The sequence below is a fragment of the Ranitomeya imitator genome, chromosome 5 (assembly GCF_032444005.1).
Source record: "Ranitomeya imitator isolate aRanImi1 chromosome 5, aRanImi1.pri, whole genome shotgun sequence".
NCBI lineage: Eukaryota > Metazoa > Chordata > Amphibia > Anura > Dendrobatidae > Ranitomeya > Ranitomeya imitator.
This window is the reverse complement of record NC_091286.1, coordinates 315159143-315184270: the sequence shown is the minus strand read 5'-3', so window position 1 is coordinate 315184270 and position 25128 is coordinate 315159143. Positions and strand designations below refer to the sequence as shown.

General features: G+C 39.7%; 1 protein-coding gene across 3 annotated transcripts in view; it reads left to right on the top strand.

Moving 5' to 3' along the window:
* Positions 1-24176, top strand: part of LOC138680698 (desmin-like) — a 29375-nt gene extending 5199 nt beyond the window's left edge. The window contains exons 2-11 of one of the 3 annotated variants that reach the window (XM_069767994.1): positions 3897-4044; positions 5725-5874; positions 9155-9274; positions 17363-17458; positions 17541-17675; positions 18065-18175; positions 20358-20468; positions 20568-20692; positions 23704-23832; positions 23916-24169. In XM_069767994.1, coding sequence (XP_069624095.1) covers positions 3897-4044; positions 5725-5874; positions 9155-9274; positions 17363-17458; positions 17541-17675; positions 18065-18175; positions 20358-20468; positions 20568-20692; positions 23704-23832; positions 23916-23919 — 1129 coding nt within the window. In that variant the 3' untranslated portion in view covers positions 23920-24169. Of the gene's footprint in view, positions 1-3896; positions 4045-5724; positions 5875-9154; positions 9275-17362; positions 17459-17540; positions 17676-18064; positions 18176-20357; positions 20469-20567; positions 20693-23703; positions 23833-23915 lie in introns of all 3 variants that reach the window. The other 2 variants (XM_069767995.1, XM_069767996.1) reach the window with 2 other exon arrangements.
* The last annotated feature ends 952 nt before the right edge of the window (positions 24177-25128 follow it).

Genomic DNA, 25128 nt, shown 5'->3' with positions numbered 1-25128 from the left:
ACCATGACAAAAGAGGGGAACATCAGCTACCATGACAAAAGAGAGGAACATCAGCTAGGATGACAAAAGAGAGGAACATCAGCTACCATGACAAAAGAGAGGAACATCAGCTAGGATGACAAAAGAGAGGAACATCGGCTACCATGACAAAAGAGAGGAACATCAGCTACCATGACAAAAGAGAGGAACATCAGCCACCATGACAAAAGAGAGGAACATCAGCCACCATGACAAAAGAGAGGAACATCAGCTACCATGACTAAAGAGAGGAACATCAGCTACCATGACAAAAGAGAGGAACATCAGCTACCATGACTAAAGAGAGGAACATCAGCTACCATGGTCATCTATCTTGTCATTGCCTTAGAAGGTTGTTCTCCATAAACATGTCAGCGCCTATCCACAAAATAAGTGAAACTTGCTGATCATTAGGGGTCTCTCTGCTTAGACTCTATTCATTGTATTCTGGACTGCTGGAGGTTGCTGAATGAATCCCTCTGCTATCTCCAGAAGTCGTATAGACAATGAATGAAGCAGTGTGGCTCTCATGCACTGCCATTTGCCAACCTTAATGGGGCATTTAGGAGCCCTGTTGTCAGTGTCAGTGAGGTTCCCAGCAGTCAGCAACCTGCCCAATCTGTGGGCAGGAGATAACCTGTGGAGTATGGGATTCCTCTTTAAAATATGTCCTCCTATACCACATTCTCTCTGCAATCAGAGACAGCTTTCCTGAGATAAACACTGTTTAAAAATTCTAAAATGGGCTAAATGTTAGCAAATTAGTAAAGAACTGGCCCTGGGGTCTAATGCCTTTTTATTGGGATCTCCCTGCTTCTACATATTAGGAGTTTTCGTATATAAATAAATATATATATATATATATATATATATATATATATATATATATATATATATATATATATATATACATATATATATATATATATATATATATATATATATATATATATATACATATATACTTTATTATATTTTACAAGATATGTGTAATTCTGCTTTAATTTTAATACAGTTTCTGGCCTTTCCAGGTAAAAGCACACCCTAAACCCAGGAAGCCTGGACTCATAAGATAATAGTCAATTTCGGTGGCATCGACCAGTAATCTAAACGCAGTTTGGGTAGATCTGATTTTTTCCACAGCACATTTTGGGAGGTAGAAGGATTAACCATGCTGGATTTCAATGTTTCCACAGACATTAGACATTGCTGAGAGGTCTGGCACGGTTTATTCCATTCTCTTCATTGGAAATACATGCATGTTTCATAAACAGATCATGTATGTACAAGTGCTGATGAGGACTATGCCTTATGGTGGTTCAAAAACACTGAACATAAAATATGTCAAGGAATGCATAAGTTAGGTCTCAAAATAATAATAATAATAATTCATTACAAAATTGGACAAGTGTTTATCTTTATACTCATAGATGAATAGAATGTTTTCATTATGTTAATAAGCCTAATTTGTACTTTACATTATTATTATTACTATAGCATGTGGGTCTTGACTATGTTATTGGTAGGTTAAATAAAGTGCACAATGAAAAAAAAAACTGTATTTGTATAGTAGGGAAATGTCTGAAATAATAATAGAAGTCTATAGCTAAAATAAGACAGAGTTATGACTAATACACCTTTATCTTACAGCTAGTAGTAGTAGTAATAATAATAATAATAATAATAATAAATAATAATAATAGTAGTCACTCCTCTAGCTACTGCTATGGCACAATGCTAATGCGGTGCTGTATTATCCTGCATTGGGGCAGTGTCAGTAATGGAGATCTTTCTTCAGGTTTCTTGTCCTTTCTTAGTGCACACTGATCAGTATTTAAATTCTTCCATTTCTAGCACTGAAATAGGTATTTTTCAGAGACCACATCTCCAAAGCAGGGAAGTGTTCCTTACACTGTGCGAAGACATATTGGTCATTATTAGTTATATCTTATAGAATGAATACTTTACATTTATGTGTAGAGCGTATATACTTCATTAGCAAATGCTGACATTTGGTAGAATGCTTAGTCATTATTATTACTAGTAATTAGATATGTCCTAAATCTAAAATTACTTAATAATTTATAGATATTCTAGTGATGCTGTTTGTATGAACTTTGCTCATATTTTTCATTATCTTTATTAATGTTTGTTCATTCAATTAATTGATCTTTAGGTAGCGAAGGTTATACATGATGCATTAACCGTGTGTGGTTTGTCCTCCCAAGACACAATGCAGCGCTATTATGTTCCCGCAGTTGTTATAAAGGAATCCAGTGAGAAAGAGATCAAATCATTTTTGTGATCTGCAGAATCGGAGCCGCTAATCTATATTAGTATATTGATCAGAAAATGAATAAGTATGAGCATAGAATAACTACAAGAACACTTTACAATTCTGTTATAACCAACGAACCGCTCAGATATAGAGGATCTCATTTATTCTTGAACTTACACACATTTTGAAACTTCTTTTTAAGGGTTTTGATAATTAGCTTTTTTTAAGATCCTTATTTACACGAGCAGAAATATAATTGGTTATTGTAAAGAAACATAAAGCTACCCTTTTAATTGTAAGTCAAGGTAGCATAGAGAGATGTATATAACGAACTTTAAATGCTATTACATTATATATATATATATATATATACTTATATATATATATATATATATATATATATATATATATATATATATATATATATATATACATATATATATACATACATACATATTTGCACTCCAGGAGGTGACAATTAGTGCACTTAATACATGCAATGATTCAGCTTCTCCATTGAAGCCTTTATCGAATAAGTGCTGATCTGCATGCTTCCATTGTATATCTAATTAATATTTAGTTCTATGTGGCTATATTTTTATAAACAGGCTTAGACCTTGGTCTGGAAAAAAAAAAAAAAAAAAGACGCCGCCAGTGCGATATGCATGATGTTACAGCCGAATCTGTGTCATATTTATAACACTAAAAACTGATATTTAGCAGATAGAACCGGTACACATGCACAAAGACATAGGATAAAATGAGCAAACTCTGCAGCTCTCCCAAAACATTGATTTTAGACGTTTCTCATGAATGATCTAAGAGAGGAATCGCGATCTGTTTTCTCCATCTCCAAATCTCTGCAATGACAGCAGTCAGCACCATTGCTTCTCAGCACTGAATATACGGCTTGTGCTTTCTGCTCACACCTGTTGTCCAGACTGGTTCAGACTAATCAATAGTATAGTAAAGGAAGGGTTAAGCTTTCCCTGGCAAAAACTAAGTTCAAACAGTGGAGACTGGGTAAGATTTTATAGCATGTATGCAACAGACACTTTGTTATATCTAGGTAATCCAACTCAGTAGGTGGATAGATATAGATAAATAATAAATGATAGTTAGATAGTATATGTTATATATTAGATAGTTAGATAATAATTGATAATAATAAGTAATAGATAGCATATGTTTTTTATTAGTTAAATAATAAATTATAAGAATAGATAAATAATAAAAGTTAGCTATATAGCATAAGTTATATATTATATCGATAATAAGTAATAGATAGATGATAGATGGATGGATGGATAGATGGATAGATAAATCTGACATAGATAGATAGATAGATAGATAGATATGGGATAGATAGATAGATAGATAGATAGATAGATAGATAGATAGATAGATAGATATGGGATGGATAGATAGATAGATATGGGATAGATAGATAGATAGATAGATAGATAGATATGGGATAGATAGATAGATAGATAGATAGATATGGGATGGATAGATAGATAGATAGATAGATAGATAGATAGATAGATAGATAGATAAATAAATCTGCTCCTCATACTTTGCTGTGTTACTCTCCCCACAGTATGGTCGCTCAGGGTTTCACCGCTGCATTTGTCCCAGTGGATCTGGAAGCGGCCAGTGCAGCAAACCAAGAATTCCTGAGCATCAGAAGCAACGAAAAACGGGAAATGATCGTTCTCAATGACCGCCTGACTAAATACATCGAAAGGGTACAGCGTCCTTATCTTCTTACTATATTATATATATATATATATATATATATATATATATATATACACCTATATACACCTCTCCTTCCTGCATCTTTACACATGAGACTCTGATAGGATTATGTAGGAAGTATAAAATACCAGTTGTTCATATTTGATTTATTACAAACTGTTTACATAAAAGGTACAGAGATGAAATCTGCATTTCCTGCTTACGATTCATACACACAATGTATATACTTTATCCATTTATTTTATAGGAAAAATTATCTGAGTAGAATATACATAGAACGCATAATACGCATTAGCTGGGGGGGAATATACAGAAGAGTAATGCGCCTGTACATTTACATAGAATTGTCAGGGAACATAATGTATACTTCCTCTATAAAATGTATAGCAAAATATGGAATGTATGATAACAAACGTATGAAAATGAAAACGAGAAAAAGTGTCCCCTCCAAAATACATATTGTGGGTATATATTTATATATCGTACATCTCTCATACACAGGCTTTTCACAGTGGGTAGAATAAAAGATGTGAAGTGTGTGTGTGTGTATCCACTGAAGCATACACAGGAAAAGTCTATACCATTGCTTATGCATAAAAGTCACACTTTCTGTATATATATATATATATATATATATATATATATATATATATATATATATATATATATATATATATATATATATATATAAATAAGCAAATGAAGGCAACACTCCAACTCCTCTTGAAGGTGAAAAAATGTGACTTTATTGAACCCACATCTCTGTGTGACGTTTCGGCTCACACTGAGCCTTTCTCAAGCCTTGAGAAAGGCTCAGTGTGAGCCGAAACGTTGCACAGAGATGTGGGTTCAATAAAGTCACATTTTTTCACCTTCAAGAGGAGTTGGAGTGCTGCCTTCATTTGCTTATTTTTGTATACATGTGGGCAGATGAGTGGACCATCTTGCCCAGGAGGCCAGGCACCCACCGGTGAGCATTGTGCTGTTCCAATTTTTATGGTATATACATATATATATATATATATATATATATATATATATATATATATATATATATACATACATATGTATCTATCAGACTATGTATATGCGTATATAAATATATTAAATACACAGAATATATATATATAGAGAGAGAGAGACTGACAGAAACAATGAGATAAGTATGTAAATATTTATATAAACACAAATATATTGATATGTGAGGTATACACTCACTTTTTATAATTTAGGTACTTTAACCCTGCTGTTCTGTTGGTCAAAAATGACCGACTTTGAACTTCAATATTCTTTAAAATATTCAAGATGCGGCTCTGAAACCCGTGGCCGACCGACCCATCCTCATTTAAGTCAATCAACCACAAGTTTCAGAACCGCATCTTGAACACCCCAAAAAATACCAAAGTTCAAAATAGGTCTCCCCAGACCGAACAGAACAGCAGGGTTAATATAATGTACATGTTGTACAGGCAAAGTATACAATCTCACATTTCCACTGAACATTTTGTGATCTAGATGTAGACAAGTTCTGGCAATCTTTGGTCAGTTCGTCGCAGCGACAATCCTGTATTCCTACTTTCACAATGCGATTGTTGTATACAATGTAATGCTGGCCTCGGGCGGCGCTGTATTGTGAGGGTCTGCCTATAACCCTATGTGTGCCGCAGGTCCGTGACCTGGAGCAGCAGAACGCCAGTGTACAGGTGGAGCTGGACGCACTCCGCAGTCGCAGCAACAGACCTTCCTCTCTGCGGGCCCTGTATGAGGAGCAGCGGCGGGAGCTGCGCAGGGAGGCGGAACAAGCCAGGATGAAGCGGGTACCAAACTGCTAATGGCCAGGAACAAGCCTTATGGTATCATAGAACTACCAACTAGAAGCTCCGAGTCACAGGTTACAGCTCCTACAGCAAGTAGTATCGGCAGTGGCATTAGTAGTAGTAGTATTGGTAGTAGTAGAATTAGTAGTAGTATTGGTAGTGGTAGTATTAGCAGAATCATCAGTAGTATTAGTAGTAGTAGCAGTAGTATTGGTAGTGGTATTGGTAGTAGTAGCAGTAGTATTGGCAGTGGCATTAGTAGTAGTAGTATTGGTAGTAGTAGTAGTATTAGTAGTAGTATTGGTAGTAGTAGTATTAGCAGAAGCATAAGTAGTATTAGTAGTAGTAGCAGTAGCATTGGTAATGAAAGTAGTAGTAGCATCAGCAGAAGTATTAGTAGTAGCAGCAGTACTGGTAGTAGTAGTAGCAGCAGTAGTATTAGTATCAGCAGAAGTAGTATTGGTAGTGGCATTAGTAGTACTAGTAGTAGTAGTAGCAGTAGTATTAGTAGTGGCATTTCTAGTAGTAGTAGCTGTAGTATTGAGAGTGGTATTAGTAGCAGCAGTAGTATTAGTTGTAGCAGAAGTAGTATTGGTAGTGGTATTAGTAGTATTAGTAGTAGCAGTAGTATTAATAGTGGCATTTCTAGTAGTAGTAGCTGTAGTATTGAGAGTGGTATTAGTAGCAGCAGTAGTATTACTAGTAGCAGAAGTAGTATTGGTAGTGGTATTAGTAATATTAGTAGTAGCAGTAGTAGTAGTATTGGCATTAGTAGCAGCAGTAGTAGCAGCAGTAGTATTGGTAGTGGCATTTGTAGTAGTAGTAGCAGTAGTAATGATAGTGGTATTAGTAGCAGAAGTAGTATTAGAAGTAGCAGAAGTATTATTGGTAGTGGCATTAGCAGTAGGCCGGGGCTTGCTGTGCACTGCAGTTATAACTCTTACAGCTGGAGTCCTGCACTGGTCTGGGCTTGCTGTGCACTGCAGTTATAACTCTTACAGCTGGAGTCCTGCACTGGTCTGGGCTTGCTGTGCACTGCAGTTATAACTCTTACAGCTGGAGTCCTGCACTGCTCGGGGCTTGCTGTGCACTGCAGTTATAACTCTTACAGCTGGAGTCCTGCACTGCTCGGGGCTTGCTTTGCACTGCAGTTATAACTCTTACAGCTGGAGTCCTGCACTGCTCGGGGCTTGCTTTGCACTGCAGTTATAGCTCTTATAGCTGGAGTCCTGCACTGGTCGGGGCTTGCTTTGCACTGCAGTTATAGCTCTTATGGCTAGTGTCCTGCACTGATAGGGGCTTGCTTTGCACTGCAGTTATAGCTCTTACAGCTGGAGTCCTGTACTGGCCAGGGCTTGCTTTGCACAGCAGTTATAGCTCTTACAGCTGGAGTCCTGTACTGGCCAGGGCTTGCTTTGCACTGCAGTTATAGCTTTTATAGCTGGTGTCCTGCACTGGTCTGGGCTTGCTTTGTACTGCAGTTCTAGCTCTTACAGTTGGAGTCCTGTACTGGCCGGGGCTTGCTTTGCACTGCAGTTATAGCTCTTACAGCTGGAGTCCTGCAGTGGTTGGGGCTTGCTATGCACTGCTGTTATAGCTCTTATAGCTGGAGTCCTGCACTGATTGGGGCTTGCTTTGCACTGCAGTTATAGCTCTTATAGCTGGAGTCCTGCACTGGCTGGGGCCTTGCTTTGCACTGCGGTTATAGCTCTTACAGCTGGTGTCCTGTACTGGTCGGGGCTTGCTTTGTACTGCGGTTATAGCTTTTATAGCTGGAGTCCTGCAGTGGCCGGGGCTTGCTTTCCACTGCAGTTATAGCTCTTATAGCTGGTGTCCTGCACTGGTCAGGGATTGCTTTGCACTGCAGTTATAGCTCTTATAGATGGTGTCCTGCACTGGTCGGGGCTTGCTTTGCACTGCGGTTATAGCTCTTACAGCTGGAGTCCTGCACTGGTTGGGGCTTGCTTTGCACTGCAGTTATAGCTCTTATAGCTGGAGTCCTGCACTGGCCGGGGCTTGCTTTGCACTGCAGTTATAGCACTTATAGCTGGTGTCCTGCAGTGGCCAGGGCTTGCTTTGCACTGCAGTTATAGCTCTTATAGCTGCTGTCCTGCACTGGTCGGCGCTTGCTTTGCACTGCGGTTATAGCTCTTATAGCTGCTGTCCTGCACTGGTCGGCGCTTGTTTTGCACTGCGGTTATAGCTCTTATAGCTGCTGTCCTGCACTGGCCGGGGCTTGCTTTGCACTGCCGTTATAGCTCTTATAGCTGCTGTCCTGCACTGGCCGGGGCTTGCTTTGCACTGCAGTTATAGCTCTTATAGCTGGAGTCCTGCACTGGCCGGGGCTTGCTTTGCACTGCAGTTATAGCTCTTATAGCTGGAGTCCTGCACTGGCCGGGGCTTGCTTTGCAGTGTGGTTATAGCTCTTATAGCTGGAGTCCTGCACTGGTCGGGGCTTGCTTTGCAGTGTGGTTATAGCTCTTATAGCTGGAGTCCTGCACTGGTCGGGGCTTGCTTTGCACTGCAGTTATAGCTCTTATAGCTGGTGTCCTGCACTGGCCAGGGCTTGCTTTGCACTGCTCCACATATATGTAGGCCTTTTTCTTTGTATGCAGATAAAATCCACAGTGCTTGGCTCTGGCGCCTGGTGTAGTACACAAGTGCATTGGCCTTTTAACCTTCAATCTGTTGAGGATAAGGGGGTCTATAAATCTTGAATTGCTGGGAGTCTGTGTGAGGCCAGTGTATGGAAAGTTCTAGGCATTGTTGGGCCACATGTCACTTCTCCTCAGCTGGCTTCACCCCTGATCATCATGCAGATCTTGCTGGGGAAAGCTTTGTGTGACTGGTAGGATGTTTTGTCTCCACTTCCCCCCATTGCGTTGGATTGTTTATCCAGTTGCTAGGAAACAAGGTGGTTAAAGAATAAGTTAAGCATTTAGCTCAGCCTGGTTGGAGAAGTGAGATAATAATGGGGCTGCTTTGTTTTAGGGGGGCAGAAAGTGACATTAGTGTGGCAAGCTTAATAAATGAACTACATTTGATCACATCTGGATATATAAAGTAGTGATCACAGGGGTCAGGGTATTGGGGGGCTAAAGTCTGAACTGACTGCTGGCAGAAAAAAGATCAAATCCAAGTATACAGCAATGTAGGTGGGTCAGTGCTGGGGATGAGATGGAGAAGGCACAGACTGGAGCACTGAGACCCCTGGCAGTGGCTGGGCAGGAGGGGGGATGCTGCAGGTTAGCCAGGCATAAGACTCTGCTTTATTTAACAGGATCTAGCAGTGGCTGCCAAGTCATCAGTGTCTGAAGAACTCAGCGCCATGAAGAAACGCTATGAAGAAGCAGTGGAGGGGAGGAAAAAGGCTGAAGGGGACATAGAAGCCTTCCGCCCTGTGAGGAGCTGTCTGTGCCACACTCACCTAATGCCCATTGTCTTATCATCACACATATGTCATCTGCTTATGGAAATCAGGCTCAGCCTTAACCCCCTAACTGCCAGCGACAGAGCAGGAGGCCACATTAGCCTGCACCGCTGTCCCGCTCCGTGCGCTTTGTACTCTGGGAGGGGGACATGGGGTACATGGGCTACATGGGGGGCTATAATCCAGAGTGGTGGTCTGGCACCTTTGTACCCTTCTCACCCTGCACTTGTTTCTGATGAGCCAGGAGCCATTGTGTGATGTGGGGGCTGTACGGTCCTGCCTGATTGTGGAGGATAGGCCTTGGGGCCAGAGAGATGCCACACACGATTCCCCACATGCCCCGCCAGAGCTGTCTGCAGTGTGCACAGGGCAGGGGTGAGAACGGATGGCTGCCACACAATGCGGCCCCTCCGTGCCAGGCGGTCTGTGCAGGGAAATGTTACCTGACAATTCACACTAGAATACAGCCCCCATAACTACTGCTGCTACTACTACTAATGCCAATACTTACTACTGCTACTACTACTAATACCACTACCAATACTATTACTACTGCTTCTATTAATACTACTACTGCTACTACCACTAATGCCACTACTAATACTACTGCTGCTACTACTACTACTAATGCGAATACTACTACTGCTACTACCACTAATACCACTACTAATACTACTGCTGCTACTAATACCACTGCCAATACTACTGCTACTACTGCTAATACTACTGCTGCTACTACTACTAATACTACTGCTGCTAATGCCACTACCAATACTACTGCTACTGCTACTAATACTACTGCTGCTACTACCACTAATACCACTACTAATACTATTGCTGCTACTACTACTACTAATGCCAATACTACTACTGCTACTACTACTAATACCACTACCAATACTACTACTAATGCTTCTACTAATACTACTACTGCTACTACCACTAATACCACTACTAATACTACTGCTGTTACTACTACTAATGCGAATACTACTACTGCCACTACCACTAATACCACTACTAATACTACTGCTGCTACTAATACCACTGCCAATACTACTGCTACTACTGCTAATACTACTGCTGCTACTACTACTAATACTACTGCTGCTAATGCCACTACCAATACTACTGCTACTAATACTACTGCTGCTACTACCACTGATACCACTACTAATACTATTGCTGCTACTACTACTACTAATGCCAATACTACTACTGCTACTACTACTAATACCACTACCAATACTACTACTAATGCTTCTACTAATACTACTACTGCTACTACCACTAATACCACTACTAATACTACTGCTGTTACTACTACTAATGCGAATACTACTACTGCCACTACCACTAATACCACTACTAATACTACTGCTGCTACTAATACCACTGCCAATACTACTGCTACTACTGCTAATACTACTGCTGCTACTACTGCTGCTAATGCCACTACCAATACTACTGCTACTGCTACTAATACTACTGGTACTACTACTACTGCTACTACCACTAATACCACTACTAATACTACTGCTGCTACTAATACCACTGCCAATACTACTGCTACTACTACTAATACTACTGCTGCTACTACTGCTGCTAATGCCACTACCAATACTACTGCTACTGCTACTAATACTACTGGTACTACTACTACTGCTACTACCACTAATACCACTACTAATACTATTGCTGCTACTACTACTAATGCCAATACTACTACTGCTACTACTACTACCAATACTACTACTACTGCTTCTACTAATACTACTACTGCTACTACCCCTAACACCACTACTAATACTACTGCTGCTACTACTACTAATGCGAATACTACTACTGCTACTACTACTAATACCACTACCAATACTACTACTACTGCTTCTACTAATACTACTACTGCTACTACCACTAGTAATACTACTGCTGCTACTAATACCACTGCCAATACTACTGCTACTACTAATACTACTGCTGCTACTACTACTAATACTACTACTGCTACTACCACTAATACCACTGCCAATACTACTGCTACTACTATTAATACCACTACTGCTACTTCTACTAATACTACTGCTGCTAATGCCACTACCAATACTACTGCTGCTACTACTAATGCCAATACTACTACTGCTACTACCACTAATACCACTGCCAATACTACTGCTACTACTACTACTACAACTAATGCCAATACTACTGCTGCTACTACTACTAATACTACTGCTGCTACTACTACTAATACCGCTGCTAATACTACTGCTACTACTACTAATACTACTGCTGCTCTACTAATACTACAGCCAATACTACTGTTACTACTACTACTACTACTACTACTACTAATGCCAATACTACTACTGCTACTACTACTAATACACTGCTGCTACTACTACTAATACCACTGCTAATACTACTGCTACTACTACTACTAATGCCAATACTACTACTGCTACTACTACTAATACTACTGCCAATACTACTACTAATGCTATTGCTACTACTACTACTACTGCCAATACTACTGCTACTACTACTACTAAAGCCAAAACTACTGCTGCTACTACTACTAACACCACTGCCAATACTACTGCTACTACAACTACTACTACTAATGCCGATACTACTACTGCTACTTCTACTAATACTACTGCTGCTACTACTACTACCACTGCCAATACTACTGCTACTACTACTACTAATGCGAATACTGCTACTACTACTAATACCACTGCCAATACTACTGCTACTGCTACTACTACTACTAATGCCAATGCTACTACTGCTACTTCTACTTATACTACTGCTACTACTACTAATGCAATACTACTGCTGCTACTACTACTAATGCCAATACTGCTGCTGCTACTACTAATACTACTGCTAATGCTACTACCAATACTACTACTGTTAATACCAATACTTTTGCCAATACTACTGCTACTACTACTGCTCCTACTACTGCTACTACTACTAATACCACTGACAATACTATTGCTACTGCTACTACTAATGCCACTACCAATACTATTGCTGCTACTACTACTAAAGCAACTACCAATACTACTGCTAATACTACTACCAATACTACTGCTGCTACTACTAATACTACTGCTACTACTACTACTGCTGCTACTACTACTAATACCTCTGTCAATACTACTGCTACTACTACTACTGCTGCTACTACTACAAATACCACTATCAAATACTGCTGCTGCTACTACTAATACTACTGCTAATGCCACTAACAATACTACAAGTATAGGAAAAATCAGCCACACTCAAATGGTTGAAAGTTCAGTAAACTGTGTAGTTTCTTTATTAACATATACAATAAACATCACCAGGTGCTTTTTTAGGAGGTAAATGGGTTGCGGACTATTCAATTCGAGTAACGTTTCGACCCCAGCGGGTCTTTATCAAAACCTCACTTATGCCAAAGAGGTAGAGGAGAGGAGAAAGAGCCGAGTTCCCATAGGGCAGCTCCGGTGGAGTTGTGTGGAAGCTCGTCCGCCTGGTGGGTAACAATACTACTGCTGCTACTACTAATACTACTGCTACTACTTCTGCTGCTGCTACTATTGCTAATATCACTGCCAATACAACTGCTACTACTAATGCAACTACCAATACTACTGCTGCTACTACTACTAATACCACTGATAATACTAGTGCTACTACTAATACTACTGCTGCTACTACTACTTCTGCTACTAATACTACTACTAATGCCACTACCAATACTAGTGCTGCTACTATTAATACTACTGCTAATACTACTGCTACTAATAATATTACTGACAATGCTACTACTACTACTACTACTACTACTACTACTACTACTACTGCCAAAACTGCTACTAATACCACTACCAAATACTACTGCTGTTACTACTGATACACTAATACTACTGCCAATTCCACTACCAATACTACTGCTGCTAATAATACTACTACTGCTGCTACTACTACTATTATTACTGCCAATACTATTACTACTAATACTACTACTGCTGCTACTAATACTACTGTCAATACTACTGCTACTACTACAAATACTACCGCTGCTGTTTCCACTACTAATACCACTACCAAATACTACTGCTGCTACTAATGCCTCTACCAATACTACTGCTACTACTACTGCTACTAATATCACTGCCAATACTACTACTACTACTGCTGCTGATTCTACTACTAATACCACTATCAAATACTACTGCTGCTACTTCTAATACCACTACCAAATACTACTGTTGCTACTAGAAGACACAAAAGAGAATAGTAAAACCAAAAACACTCAGTTTGAAAAAATGTTGCAGTAATCCGCAAGTGCTAGTAAAAGATGTAAAAAACAGGGTATTTGGTTGATACGTTTTTTGCAAAAAATGTATACTAAGCTGCTCTACCAATCTTCACGGTATACCCTTATCAGAGCAGTCCTAACTAATGTATGCAATCCCTATCTGATGTATTTAAAAACCTGATCATCTGTATATAACCTGTGTGAACAGGGTTCAGACATGTCCACATGGATATTCCCTCACTGAACCCTGTTCACACAGGTTATATACAGATGATCAGGTTTTTAAATACATCAGATAGGGATTGCATACATTAGTTAGGACTGCTCTGATAAGGGTATACCGTGAAGATTGGTAGAGCAGCTTAGTATACATTTTTTGCAAAAAACGTATCAACCAAATACCCTGTTTTTTACATCTTTTACTAGCACTTGCGGATTACTGCAACATTTTTTCAAACTGAGTGTTTTTGGTTTTACTATTCTCTTTTGTGTCTTCAGGTTTCTTGGTGGTGTGTGAACATGATCATACAGACTTGTTCACTGTGCAAGTAGCCCATGTGTTCCTGTTTCCATAATTGTTCTCTTGTGTCTACAAGACTGGGGAGTTCCACCACTCCTCTTGGGCTATCTGCACAAAAGCTTTTCTACCCTGTATGCACACATGGATTTTTCCTCTCTGAACCCTGTTCACACAGGTTATATACAGATGATCAGGTTTTTAAATACATCAGATAGGGATTGCATACATTAGTTAGGACTGCTCTGATAAGGGTATACCGTGAAGATTGGTAGAGCAGCTTAGTATACATTTTTTGCAAAAAACGTATCAACCAAATACCCTGTTTTTTACATCTTTTACTAGCACTTGCGGATTACTGCAACATTTTTTCAAACTGAGTGTTTTTGGTTTTACTATTCTCTTTTGTGTCTTCAGGTTTCTTGGTGGTGTGTGAACATGATCATACAGACTTGTTCACTGTGCAAGTAGCCCATGTGTTCCTGTTTCCATACTGTTGCTACTAGTAATACTACTGTTACTAATAATACTGCTACTACCACTACAATACTACTGCAGCTCCTACTATTAGTGCCAATACTACTGCTAGTACCAATACTACTGCTGCTACTACTAATACTATTGCCAATACTACTGCTACTACTACTAATACTATTGCTGCTACTACTACTACTACTAATACCACTACAAAATACTACTGCTGCTACTACTAAAAGACACAAAAGAGCACAGTAAGGTCAAAAATACTCTGTTGTAAAAAAAATCACAGTAATAAGCAAGTGCTAGTCAAAAGATGGAAAAAACAGGGTATTTAGTTGATACTTTTTTTTTGCAAAAAAATGTATATTAAGCTGCTCCACCAATCGTCAAGGTATACCCATATAGAGCAGTCCTAACTAATGTATATAATCCCTATCTGATGTATTTAAAAACCTGATCATCTGTATAGTACCTGTATAAGCAGGGTTCAGTGAGGGAATATCCATGTGGACATGCTGGATGGAACAGCTTAAGTGCAAATAACCCACAAAGGAGTGGTGGACTCCTCAGTGTTGTAGAAACAAGAGAACAATTATAGAACCAGAAACACATGGGCTACTTGCACATTGAACAAGTCTGTAAGAACATGATCACACACACCACCAAGAAACTTGAAGACACAAAAGAGCACAGTGAGGTCAAAAATACTCTGTTGTAAAAAAAAAATCACAGTAATAAGCAAGCGCTAGTCAAAAGATGGAAAAAACAGGGTATTTAGTTGATACGTTTTTTTGCAAAAAAATGTATACTAAGCTGCTCCACCAATCGTCAAGGTATACCCATATAGAGCAGTCCTAACTAATGTATATAATCCCTATCTGATGTATTTAAAAACCTGATCATCTGTATAGTACCTGTATAAGCAGGGTTCAGTGAGGGAATATCCACGTGGACATGCTGGATGGAACAGCTTAGGTGCAAATAACCCATAAAGGAGTGTTGGACTCCTCAGTCTTGTAGAAACAAGAGAACAATTATAGAACCAGAAACACATGGGCTACTTGCACATTGAACAAGTCTGTAAGAACATGTTTACACACACCACCAAGAAACTTGAAGACACAAAAGAGCACAGTGAGGTCAAAAATACTCTGTTGTAAAAAAAATCACAGTAATAAGCAAGTGCTAGTCAAAAAATGCTTATACAGGTACTATACACATGATCCGGTTTTTAAATACATAAGATAGGGATTATATACATTAGTTAGGAATGCTCTATATGGGTATACCTTGACGATTGGTGGAGCAGCTTAGTATACATTTTTTTGCAAAAAAATGTATCAACTAAATACCCTGTTTTTTCCATCTTTTGACTAGCGCTTGCTTATTACTGTGATTTTTTTTTTTACAACAGAGTATTTGGGGGCCCCGTTGGAGCTTTTGCATCGGGGCCCATGAGTTTCAAGTTATGCCACTGCTAGAGCTGCTACTACTACTACTACTACTACTACTACCAATACTACTACTGCTACTACTACTAACACCACTACCAGTAGTACTGCTTTCACCACTAACAATACCACTTGTGCTACCACTAATAATATCATTCACTACCAATACTACAGCTACTAATACTAATATCACTGCCAATACTACTGCTACTCCTACCATTACCAATATTACACTACTACTACTTCTAATACCACTACCAATACTACTGCTGCTACTACTATTTGTACCACTACCAATACTACTGCTACTACTAATACCACCACTACTACAAATACTAATTTTATTTATTTTACTATATAGCGCCATTAAATCCACAGCTTAAGGCCGGTGTCACACTTGCAACTGCAATGCGAGAAACTCGCGCGTGTCTATCGCCTCAATACCCGGCACTGCCGCCGGCGGTTCGGACCGGAGCATTCAGCTGCATAGAAATACATGCAGCCGCACACTCCGGTCCCGAGTGCCGGTGGCAGTGCCGGGTATTGAGACGATAGACTTGCGAGAGTTTCCCGCATTGCAGTTGCAAGTGTGACACCGGCTTTACAGACATTATTGGCACTATCCCCATTGGGGCTCAGAATCTAGATTCCCTATCAGTATGTCTTTGGATTGTAGGAGGAAACTGAAAAACCCATAGGAAACCCACTCACACACATACAAACTACTCCTTGCAGACGTTGATCCCAAGACCCAAGTGCTGCAAGGCTGCAGCCACCATGCTGCCCATTACTACATTACTACTGCTTCTTCTACTACTTTCATAACTACCACTCTTACTATGACTACTACCACTGCAACTACTAATGCTGCTGCTATTACTATAATGATGATGATAATAATATTCATACTTAGAAATACAAATGATACCACTATCATTATTGTGCTTGTAATTTTTAACAGCAATAGCTATAATATCAATGCGCTACTGCTCAGGTCCTTATAATAATAATTATTATAATAATGCATTATTACAATAAGGTTAACTCTGTATATTTGGTATTGTGGACTTTTTGGCCCTGATGATTTCAGCCATAATCTACTAATCTATAATCTGGCACATTACCAGCTCTATAGTTGCACACCACTTAGAATGTGTTTGCTGTAAGTGACAATGTGCTGTATGTATAAATGAGCCGTGGTGTCCAGTCCTATAGAATCTATCGGTATTTTGAAGACTGTGGATTTGCAGCCTGCAGTTGACACTATTGCTTTGCTCTGGTGTCTCCTGTAGGATGTGGATGCGGCCACTGCTGGACGGATTGCATTGGAAAAGCAGCTGAAAACTTTAGAGACAGAGATTGTGTTTCTGCAGCGAGTGCACGGGGAGGTAAGGGCACATTCACATTGAGAACTCTACCACTCATGTATGGGGTGCGCAATGTAACCCAGGCCCCTCTCTGTCAATGCAGGAGATTGAGGAGTTGATGAAGCAGATCTACAACATGGACGCCTCCTGTGTCCTGGCCTTCTCCATCCCAGACTTCGCTGCTGCTCTAAGGGACATTCAGACAGAATATGAAGAAATTGCAGCCAAGAACCTGCAGGTTAAAATTAGAGCACATCCTGTTTGGGGAAATATCGAATTAGATGTCAGATTCTCCTTAATATTTGTGGCAACCTAAAAAGCTTGTTTATCTTGTATACGATAAATCAGAATGTAGCCATTGGACATCCCTGACAGTCCTCATAGATTGATGCACACAAAGCTCTTTCCTAGCTTGCTCTATTAACCCCTACATAGCCCAACACACTCATTCCTCTATTGGAAATGGAAAGCTTGAGGGTTCCCCTGTGCTGCAGTCATTTTGCTGCAAGGTGGTTAATTAAAGAGTTTGGTGTTCATAAGACCTTAATGAACCTTCCTTTGTGAAGACCTGACACTACATGTCTACATCCCCATGCTTATTATGTCTTCTGCGCCTCTTACCCTTAGGAGATGGACGAGTGGTACAAAAGCAAATTTGTTGACTTCAGTCAAGCTTCTACAAAGCATGCCGAAAACGTGAGACATTACAGAGGAGACATGGCAAACTGCAAGAGAAGCGTAAGTGGGGCTGCAAAGGCCTTGGAGCCCATTGATGTCACTTCATGTGGAGCCTATCTTGTGATGTCCCTAACATTTGGAATGCGACTACTATCTTCTGTGCTCTGCATTATACAGTCTCAAATTCTCAAGTCTAAAAATCTCCATAGGTTGGAGGCAGCTAATTAATGACCCATTCACACAATATAGTGACCAATATGTCAAGATAAAATGGCAGTGCTGATAGTCTTCCATACGCATGTTGAGATCATTGGTGGTTTTTTTTTTTCAAATCTAATACATCTTGTCTATAACCAACATTTTTTTTTCATGGTTCGTCCTGAATGGGCAATTACACTGTGATAGCAACCTTGCACTGGCCCACAGATAAACACGTGAAGTCCCTGGTGGGCTCCTTGCAAGAGTGGGCCCCTTACCCTCCTATAGGAGCAGTACACTTGATCCACTATGTACAGACAAAAGCAGAATTTCAGCATTCATAAAACAACCTGCCCAGTTTATTATTATATAAGTTTATAAATGAGGGTATAGAAATGTTTGTATGTGCGAACAATGGGCTCCTAGGGTCAATGACAGTGGCAGGCCCTTGGCACCCCAATCCGACACTGCATAATGGTATAACACACAAGAAGTCCTTAAAGATGTCTACCGTCAATTCTTTACATTAAGCCTTAGTTCTGAGAAACCCAAACAACCTTGATATATTCTTATTCTATACATATTCTGTGAATGAGATTGACAGCACTTCCACTATTTTAAAGTGGAAGAAGGAAAGCAAATGCGTGGGAATTGAGGAGATGGAACGGGTATCTTTTTCATTGTCGCGCTTGGGGGATGTTGCCAGAGATGTCAAACTTGCGGTAATCGACAAATAAAAGTATTTCCACCAAATACATACACAAACGAGTGTGAGTATGGTGTGGGTTAAAAGTGCAACCACAGAAGTCCTTACATAGCTGTCACAGCCTATGTCCTATGGCCGCATGAACATGAATGATACAGCACTTACCCTAGTGAATGTGTATCTGCGACCTGGTGATGGGACTACCAACCGCTACGTCCGGCTGTGCAGCTTGGAGCTTGGGGAGCGGAGGTATAGTGGCGGGGAACACAGGCAGGTGTGCCGCACCAGAGGAGCCCCGGCCGGTGGCGTCCCTGGATACAGCTGAAAAAGATGTCCGCCAGTACCTGCTCGCGTGTGCTCGTGTGTAACGTCACAGAGCTATGGAGCAGCGTTAGGAACAAAAAGGGTAACCAACGCATTTCGAAGGGATGCGCCCTTCTTCATCATGACCATGATGGCCATATCCCCCAAGCGCGGCATTTGTTTCTTGGTTATTGTTTATTTTCACAGAAGTGGCACATATTCTGTTATTGATTCCAGCGGCTGGGGACAGAATTTCTTGGGAGTTTTTAACTATTCTGTGATCTAGTGGCGAGCGCCAATGTTACCTAGTATCTATTTTTTTCATTGTCCTATGATGGCAATTAGCCATTTAATGGTAATTAAAAGGGGTTTGTGTTTTCATTTTTTTCCTTGGTTCTATTTTTTTCCAGTTATCCTCCCACTCTTTTCTGCTTCTTATAGGAAACCTCCAAATAAATATTTATTACATTACCCTCCCCTTGTCCTATAGCCACCTTTAGGGATTAAAATGTGATTAAGGTGTGCATTAAATCTATCTAATCATCATCAGTAACTGTGATCAAAATTTTTTCCTTCAATGAAAAGCATGTGAGTGAAATGCATTCTCTGTGAGTGAGAGTCTGAATCTTTAAATTAAATATTCCAGAAAGTTCTATTGCCTTTTTAAATGACAGGGAAGAAAGGCAACAATGGAGCTAGTTTTCTTGCTACCTTGAGATGGTGATTACTCTGTTTCCTTAAAGTTCATGATCGCAGTTGAATAGACGAGGAACAATGAAGTTACCCAGTCCATCTCTCCTTCCTCACCAATTATTTGCGTTACTCTATGTGAGAAAATCTTCATAGCTTTTTTTCACGTGCTTAAGTCTCAGTGCAGGACTGACTAGTCACCTTATCACACATCTCTGTGACAGATGCCCTAACCTTACCAATGGTAATTTATCCGTAGCTCTAATACAGTGTTTATTTGGTTGTACAAATTTTTTTTAAAGAAAATGTCAAAAATATGTTTCTGATTGAGAGGGTTCATTGCAGATTAAAAGCAAAGAAACTGAATTAGAATCCCTTAAAAACAAAAATGCGGCACTGGAGGCCCAAGTGAAAGAGACTCAAGAAAAAAATAAACTTGAGATAGAGGAGCTACAGGTAGGTATTGGTTGTGGTTAATAGCTCTAGCAGTGGTAATTTTTCTTATCCTGTTCACTTTCCCAATTATTTAATTTATTTTCAATTTCAATAATTTAGGAGAAAATCAGGAAATTTGAAGATAATTTAAAATCTCTGAAGGAAAAAATTGCATTGCACTTACGGGAATATCAAGACTTACTGAGTGTAAAGATGGCACTGGATATTGAGATTGCCACATATAGGTAACAGGAGTATTATTTCTGTCCTATTTAGTGTTTGTATAGGTATTTGGGATAAACAATTTGTTTTTTCTTTGTTTGACAAAAAAAAGGTTACAGGCATAGAACCTGAGGTCCTTGGCTGCTTTTGGTACTGTGGGAATGCTACTCACTTGGGTTCGTGGTGAGGTAACACAGGAACAATTTCCATTTAAATGTCCAGGCTGGTTTATTGGTGCTTCATAAACCATGCCACAAGCAAAAGAAAACAAACAGGCTTTCAGTGTAGCCAAAACAAAGTAAACAGTTTAACAATGTCATTCAGAGACTGTCAAGGACACACAGGCTGGATTGCATTCAATTACTGGCTCAGTCTGGGAACATCACACAGGAGGTTTTCTTACCTTCACACACAGACCATGCGTCAAACAAATAGACTCCATTTTATCATGTGAACCACACCCAGAGGTGAGGTATGTGGGCAGTCTGACCCGCCCATCTCTCAGACTGTCCGTAAACCTAACGCAGATGCACAAAACAAGCCTCTTAGTATCTATGTGCACATTTCTCCAGGTTTACATCACAAAGGGCAACCACCTTCATGATACATACCTCCCATCAACTATGTGTCTGGTAGCCACCTTACAGTACAAAGTGAAGTGATATTGATTATAATGGCATCCATTTAGACATACATGGCTACAATGGGTATGAAAAAGTATTCAGATTCCTTTTTTATTCTTTGTTTCATTGCAGCCATTTGGTAAATTCAAAAAAGTTCATTTTTTCCTCTTTAATGTACACTCTGCACCCCATCTTGACTGAAAAGAAAACAGAAATGTAGAAATGTTTGCACATTTATTAAAAAAGAAAAACTGAAATATCACTTGGTCATAAATATTCAGACCCTTTGCTCAGTATTGAGTAGATGCACCTTTTTGGGCTAGTACAGCCATGAGTATTTTTGGGAATGATGCAACAAGTTTTTCACACCTTTATTTGGGAATCCTCTGTCATTCTTCCTTGCAGATCCTCTCCAGTTCCTTTAGGTTGGATGGTGAACGTTGGTGGACAGCCATTTCTAGATCTCTCTAGAATTGCTCAATAGGCTTTAGGTCAGGGCTCTGGCTGGGCCAGTCAAGAATGGTCAAAGAGTTGTTCTGAAGCCACTCCTTTGTTATTTTAGCTGTGTGCTTACGGTTATTGTCTTGTTGGAAGGTGAACCTTCGGCCAAGTTTGAGGTCCAGAGCATTCTGGAAGAGGTTTTCATCCAGGATATCTCTGTACTTGGCCGCATTCGTGTTTCCTTCAATGGCAACTAGTCGTCCTATCCCTGCAGCTGAAAAACACCCCCATAGCATGATGTTGCCACCACCATGTTTCACTATTGGGAATGTATTGGGCAGGTAATGAGCAGTGCCTGTTTTTTTCCACACATACCGCTTAGAATTATCACCAAAAAAGTCTATCTTCATCTCATCAGACCAGAAAATCTTATTTCTCACAGTCTGGGACTCCTTCATGTGTTTTTTTTTAGCAAACTCTATGCAGGCTTTCATATATCTTACGCTGATGAGAGGCTTCCATCAGGCCACTCTGCCATTAAGGCCCGACTTATAAAGGGCTGCAGTGATAGTTAACTTTGTGGAACTTTCTCCCATCTCCCAACTGCATCTCTGGAACTCAGCCACAGTGATCTTGAGGTTCTTCTTTATTTCTCTCACCAAGGCTCTTCTCCCATGATTGCTTAGTTTGGCCGGACGGCTAGGTCTAGGGTCTAGGAAGACTTCTGGTGGTCCCAAACTTCTTCCATTTAAGGATTATGGAGGCCACTGTGCTCTTAGAAACCTTGATTACTGCAGAAATTCTTTTGTAACCTTGGCCAAATCTGTGCCTTGCCACAATTCTGTCTCTGAGCTCCTTGGCCAGTTCCTTTGACCTCATGATTCTCATTTGGTCTGACATGTACTGTGAGCTGTGAGGTCTTACATAGACAGGTGTGTGCCTTTCCAAATCAAGTCCTATCAGTTTAATTAACCACAGCTGGACTCAAATGAAGGAGTAAAAACATCTCAAGGAGGATCACAAGGAAATGGACAGAATGTGACTTAAATATGAGTGTCTGAGCAAAGGGTCTGAATACTTATGACCATGTGAAATTTCAGTTTTTCTTTTTTAATAAATATGCAAACATTCTACATTTCTGGTTTTTTTTCCAGTCAAGATGGGGAGAAGAGTGAACATTAATGAGAAAAAAAATGAACTTTTTTGAATTTACCAAATGGCTGCAATGAAAGAAAGATTGAAATATTTAAATGGGTCTGAATACTTTCCGTACCCACTGTATGTGCTAGTTATAGCATCAGTATGGACTGACTGACTCCCTTTAAAGTTTTTCTTCTCATGCTTATCCACGATTCCCCTTCCTCGCTCAACCCATGGTAATTAGGTCATCTCTCAAGATATCGGCATCTGTAATAGACCCTGGGATTCCTGGTTGGGCAATATTGTCTTGTGTTCAAAGTTTCCTCTGTGGACACTGTGACCAATGCTGTGAAAGGGGCTGACTGACTGGCACATTTTAATGGTTAAGCGAGCTCTCTTTTTGTGTGTATATGTTGAAATAATCCACTAACCCAGACCCCTTCATACAAAGCACTGGTAACGTGCTAATGTAGGGAATGCTTTGCTTTGTTAAGCTCAAGCAGAAAGTGAAACTGCCAAGATCCGTTACTGATGTTATATGTTTGTTAATTCTCAGTAAGTCGTATATATTTCTATATAAGCCAGGACTTAAAAGTACAAACAAGATATGCTGGTAGTCTGTAACCTTAAAGATATGTAAAGCAGTATGGGGGCTGTATATTTAACACAGTAGAATCATTTTGAGCAATATTTTTGGTTGTTTCATATTTTGTTTCAGAAACATCGGAACAAAGTAAAAATGTTTGCAAAAGTATACTTAGTCTACTTATATAAAGGCAGAAGGAGTCTCGAATATACATTTAGGTATATGTTTTGTTTGCTCTTTGCAGAAAGCTTATTGAAGGAGAGGACAGCAGACTTTCTACATCAGTGAGTGGAATTCTCCACCAGAGTAAAGTATCCGCAGTCACACATGTGAGTTCCACTAAAAGTGTCTCTCAGACAACTGTCCTTATCAAGTGAGTATAGTTCTTTGGTGGCATGTAGGAATCGCTCAAGTCTTGCAGTATTCATTTAACCATTCCTGTTCTCTCTGGTTTAGATAAAGAAGAGTTAAAGCAGGTAAAAAGAAAGTATGAAAGTGTTACCCAGCAAGTGTTGTTGAAGACCTGGCAAGTGCTCCTGAAGACCTGGCAAGTGCTCCTGAAGACCTGTCCTGTTAGCGCTAGATCCATGGCTCATTAGCTTTAGCTTTTATATCTGCTCTGTGCTCTGGACTATCTTCTCTTTTTCTCTTTTTAATTCTCAGCATTGTTATGCACATCAACTTTTTCTAGCTCTGTTAAATAAACACATTAGCATCAACCTTGTCTGAGTTTATTTATAAATCATTAATAAAATAAATCTTTTATGTGACAGCTCTTCATAATGCTAAACTAAATTTCTATATAATGTGTAAAAGCCATATAAGGCCTTGTTTCTATTTATACAGCCGTCCATTGGTTTATTCCTTCTGGTGTGATACAGGACAGCACAAGGCAAGCAGATGCCAGAACTGGTCCCATAGATTTCTATGTGATTGTTCCCAGTTATCCATTGCATCAGTTACTGCAACAAACTTGTCTAGAGCTGGATCAGGAAATGATGAATGCAGTGGATTTTTTTTTATCTGGCCATGGACGAGCTACTCACCTTTTTTGTTTTCTAGGCCATGCTTTGCTCCTTCCGCTATGGCCATCGCTCTTTGCTGTGCTCCATGTTGGGCATTACATGTGTTCTGGCATGTGTCAGTGAGATCTTCTCCCTAGCCCTATTAAGGTCCAGTTAAACCCACCCCTATATCTGAGTATTAAGATAATTCTATGTTCAGTTGCTTGTATCTACTGCTGGTTAAGCTATTGTTTGCTTCAAGCATCATGAACTGTTAATTGATGCAATACGATACACTTTATTGATCCCAAGGGAAATTGTAGTATTTGAGACTGTTATCATTGTGTTACAATATGCTGTGGATTCTATGACACCCCAGTAGCCCTAGAACTAGGATGCAAGAAGAAGAGGAAATGGCAGGTGTGAAACAGCACACAGATGTAGGTATCAAAGTCCACAGCAAAGAGCAATGTAATTTGGACAGACTCCAATAAAAGTTTTTGACACTCACAGCAAATGATGGGTTAACCAGAACACATGCGGGTTATAGAAGAAGATTTGTAATGTAGTGAAAACTGTCTCTAATACCGGTTCATGATGCCTGCAGTAAACAATGGGCTTTTCAGCAGCAGATGCAGATAATGTGAACAGACTTTAATTGATTA